Source organism: Mercurialis annua, linkage group LG3 (genome assembly GCF_937616625.2).
Source record: "Mercurialis annua linkage group LG3, ddMerAnnu1.2, whole genome shotgun sequence".
Taxonomy (NCBI): Eukaryota; Viridiplantae; Streptophyta; class Magnoliopsida; order Malpighiales; family Euphorbiaceae; genus Mercurialis; species Mercurialis annua.
In genome coordinates, this window is record NC_065572.1 from 49,005,770 (window position 1) to 49,010,010 (window position 4,241).

Below are 4,241 nucleotides of genomic sequence, written 5' to 3' on the forward strand. Positions count from 1 at the left end.
CCACATCATCTACCTGATTTCCAGCATAACGAACATGGAGAGTCTCTGCACATCAAAATTGATAAGATGATGGAGTTGATCCTAATGAAGGACGCAGAGACTCAACAAGCACTTAAGAATCCTGCTGCTACTATTCACAATCAAGAATTGCAAATAGAGCAGATGACTAAAGCACCCCAACACCGAAATCAAGGTGGTTTACCGTCCACTACTGAGACAAATCCAAGAGAACAAGTCAAGGCGATAATACTAAGGAGTTCAAAAGTGTTGCCTAAAGATCATACAAAGAAGGTTATATTAGAAGCAGAAAAGGAGCAGCGCGATGAAAATGAACCTGAAAAGGTAGTCACTAAGCCTACTCCACTACCTTCGTATGTACCAAAAATACCATTCCCAAAAGATACTTGAAAGTTTCATCAGTTCTTAGAAACTTTCAAGAAGCTACAAATCAACATCAGTTTGGCTGACGCATAACGAGAAATGCCGCATTATGCCAAGTTTTTAAAGGACATCCTTATGAACAAGAGAAGCTGGGATGAGAATGCAGTTTCATTTACTGAAAATTGCAGCTCAATTAGCTTGAGCAAATTACCAACGAAGCTCGATGATCCAGGGAGTTTTACTATTCCTTGTACTATTGGTGATTTGCAAACTACTAATTGTCTTTGTGATTTGGATTCTAGTATAAATTTAATGCCTCTATCTTTGTTTAGGAAACTACTTGGTGATCAAAAAGTTAAGACCACCCCAATGATGTTGCAGTTGGCTGACCATTCGGTCAAGAAGCCATATGGGATCGTGGAAAATGTTTTAGTTAAGGTCGACAAATTCATATTCCCAACGGATTTTGTCGTCCTTGACAATGAAATTGACAAAGAATACCCATTGATCCTTGGACGCCCATTCGTGAACACAAGCAGAGCACTTATTGATGTGAATGTAGGCAAGTTGACTATGTGAATAGGGAAAGAAAGGGTGGAGTTTGAAATGAAGAAGAGCGAGCAAGGCTTGATCAATGAAGAAAAATGCATGAGGGTCAACTGTGTTGAAGAAAGCGGGCATGACAACAAGAGTGAGGTTATATACTTGTCCATTCCTGAGATATTCCAAGAAATCGACCCATCAAGCAAAGAGGGAACAATGTGCGAGCCCTTATGTGATAAACCTGTGCAATCAGTAGAGAAGCGGGCACCTTCAAAACTTCCACTTCCTACAAAAACACGAAAGGGTAAACCCAAGAAATGGGCAGGTTGGAAATTGAGACTCTGTCACAAGGCTAATGACATAGGACCATTGCAGCCAGAAAACCTCAGTGATGGTAAGTTTGTTATGCTAAATACTTCTGAAGGATCTTGTGCAGGCAAGATTATATCAAAATGGAGTGGACCATTCAAACTTCGGCGCAACATTGGTCCAGAAGTAGTGGAATTGGAGAGCGCGAATGTAGAGAATTTTAAGGTTCTTAGACAATGGTGTGAGCCATGTCTTAGAACTTTTATTGATCAAGGACATGAGCGAGTTGCTCCAGTTGATTCTCCATGATACTATTGCTATACGGTCAAGCCCAACACCACTATGCGCTTGAAAACATCATTTTTGTGAGGAAGGAACACATAGTAGCTCCTTGTGGAACATTTCGCTGCGATCATAAAAAGGGAAGAAATTTTTATTATTCTTCTTCTTCTTTTCTTGAACTTTCTCATACATTGAAGACAATGCATTATTTTAAAGTGGGGGGTAGGGAAAGAAGAAAAATAATAAAAAATAAAATAATTAGAATAGATTATATTAATAAATAGTGTGGGGCTCTTATTTTTAAATTTTTACTTATCATTTTAATGTTTTAGGCGTAGTTTTGAAATGTTTTCATTAATGGTTATATCCCGGTCAATGAATGTCTTGAATGCATTTTCTAGTTTAAACAATTAAATGTTGATGCTTGCCTAATGAAATGCAATTTGTATGACATGTTTTGATGAGATAATGGTGAATTCTGATGGTTGGTTGTGGAATCTCGAGCATGATCAAAGTTACCTAATGCAGATGCATGATGTGCGTAAAAATTGGTTAATTTTGACAATCTTGGGCGTAAATTGACATGATTTCATAGGAGTCAAGCATGTGGCAAAACATCACCATATTTTGAGCGTTTTGAGTCTTATTAATTATTGGTGAGTGTTGATTGCATACGAAATTCCTAGACTTGCTCGGTGTCCGTTCGAGACTACACGACTGAATTTTTGACAACTAAATGATTATGGCATTAGAATTACCCCATTCTTTTTAGACCACTTTCAAAAGCCTACCCTTTCTACCCTTAATTTACACCCCTTGAGCCTTAGCCAATTCTTTGATTTTAACCACATTTCAAACATTTACCGTTTCACACTTTACCTTTTTAAACACCCCAATTTGACTTGATCAACATAAGTTGAGAAAAGAAATGTGAATCTAGCTTGACGATGAAAAGAAACTGTGAACAAATGTTGAAAATAAATAAATAAATGCGTTGAAAAAAAAGAAAAAGAAAACAAGATAAAAAAATAAATAACAAAGAAAAATAAAATCAATAAAAATTAGCAATAAATAAATAAATAAAGAAAGGAAAATAGAAGAAAGAGAAAGTTCACTTGTGCGAAAAATTCCAAGCTAGTTCATTAGTTATACTTAATAGAAAATGTTGTTTTCCAAGTCAAGTTGTAGCCAAAATTATCCAAATTCTCCTACCCCCAACCCTTAGCCAAGTAACAGCCCATTTAAAGTCCATATAATAGTTGTCATTTACCGAGCTAATTAGTGGAGTCCTGGGCTAAGAGCAAGCTTATGGCGAATTTGCATGTTTAGTGAGCTTCATTTTTACACCCGAAACACTTGAGTGTTAGATTGATATCTTGTGAGAAATTGTGCTTATGCTTGATGCTTATGAATGATATGTCATAACTTGACCATCGAATATTAAACAAATTGATCGCATGTCTCGCAAATTATGGTAACCGTGTGATTGTCTTGAGTTAACATGATACCAATTCAAGAGGATTCTCAATGTCATCAAAACGAGTCATTATAATTGCATTCCTCATTTGTTTGCATCTCATTTAGTTGTTGACATTAGACGATTGCATTCATGATTTTTATCAGTCGGGACTAATGTTGTTGACAATTGTTTAAAACTGCTTAGATAGTTAGATTTGTGTTTATAAATAATCATACTCTTGCTTGAGGACAAGCAAGATTTTAGTGTGAGGAGGTTTGATAACTGTATATTTTACGTCATTTATAGGTCATTTATTTACTAGTTTTTAGTATTTTATGATGTAAAATATACGCTTATTTAGTTAATTTCACTTATTTGTTAAATTATATGTAAAATGTAAATATTTGTTAGTTCTGGAGTTTTTAGGAATAAAACAAAGTTAAAATGCAAAAATAGTCAGGGCCAGAAGGATTCGAGTCAAGTTCAAGAAAGCCAACCAAGTTTCGGGTCAAACCGAGTCAAAACCAAACCGAACCATAAATGAGCTACAAACAGCAGCTCAGCCGGCCTTCAGCCGGCTCACGAGCTGACTTCTGGTCTCAGAGTGCAACTTCAATTCTTGGGAAATCGCTTGGGGATTCTTGACAAATACACTCATACACCTTCCATAAGCAACATATATTGAGTTCACACTTAAAGAGATCTTCCTTGGCTTGCACTCAAAGTATGTATCAAGATAAGATTTAATCAAGCTATCTTTGGAAATGAGATAAGTGAACCACGATTCACTCAAGACTGTTATGGATGAACTTGCTCCCTACTCCGCTCTACATGGAAAGAAGAGATCCAGAGCTTAATCATCACTCAAATTCCATGAAGAGAATAGAGATTCTTGACTTGAGCTCCACTCCTAGCAACTATATAAATAACTTGCATTTGTGTAAAGAAAACACATCTTTTGGATCTTAGACATCTTGAGATCACATTTTGTTGTCTTCTACTTAGATCATAGACAAAGCTATTAGAGGTAGTCTATTTTAGTATCATTTCTACTCTATCATTTGGGATTATTACACAAAATATATTGGAATTCTGAAGTTAAGGTACAACATTATTGAGAGATACATTACCATTGTGTTCTTGTTAATCATGAATTCCATATATGTTATTGTTGAATTTCCTTTAAATATGAGTAGCTAAACCCATTTTCGGGGATTATTAATTGGACTTATGTTTACTTAATCATATTGGGATATTTGATTGTTAT

At 35.6% G+C, this 4,241-nt stretch overlaps 1 protein-coding gene across 1 annotated transcript; it reads left to right on the forward strand.

Moving 5' to 3' along the window:
* The first annotated feature begins 480 nt into the window (after positions 1 to 480).
* On the forward strand, positions 481 to 960 carry LOC126672567 (uncharacterized). Its single transcript, XM_050366521.1, has one exon. It carries the CDS (start codon positions 481 to 483, stop codon positions 958 to 960), a length of 480 nt encoding a protein of 159 aa, XP_050222478.1.
* Positions 961 to 4,241: the final 3,281 nt, after the last annotated feature.

What these genes read in the sequence shown, in the direction of transcription:
- LOC126672567 (XM_050366521.1), top strand. Translation starts at nt 481, where the DNA reads ATGCCGCATTATGCCAAGTTTTTAAAGGACATCCTTATGAACAAGAGA.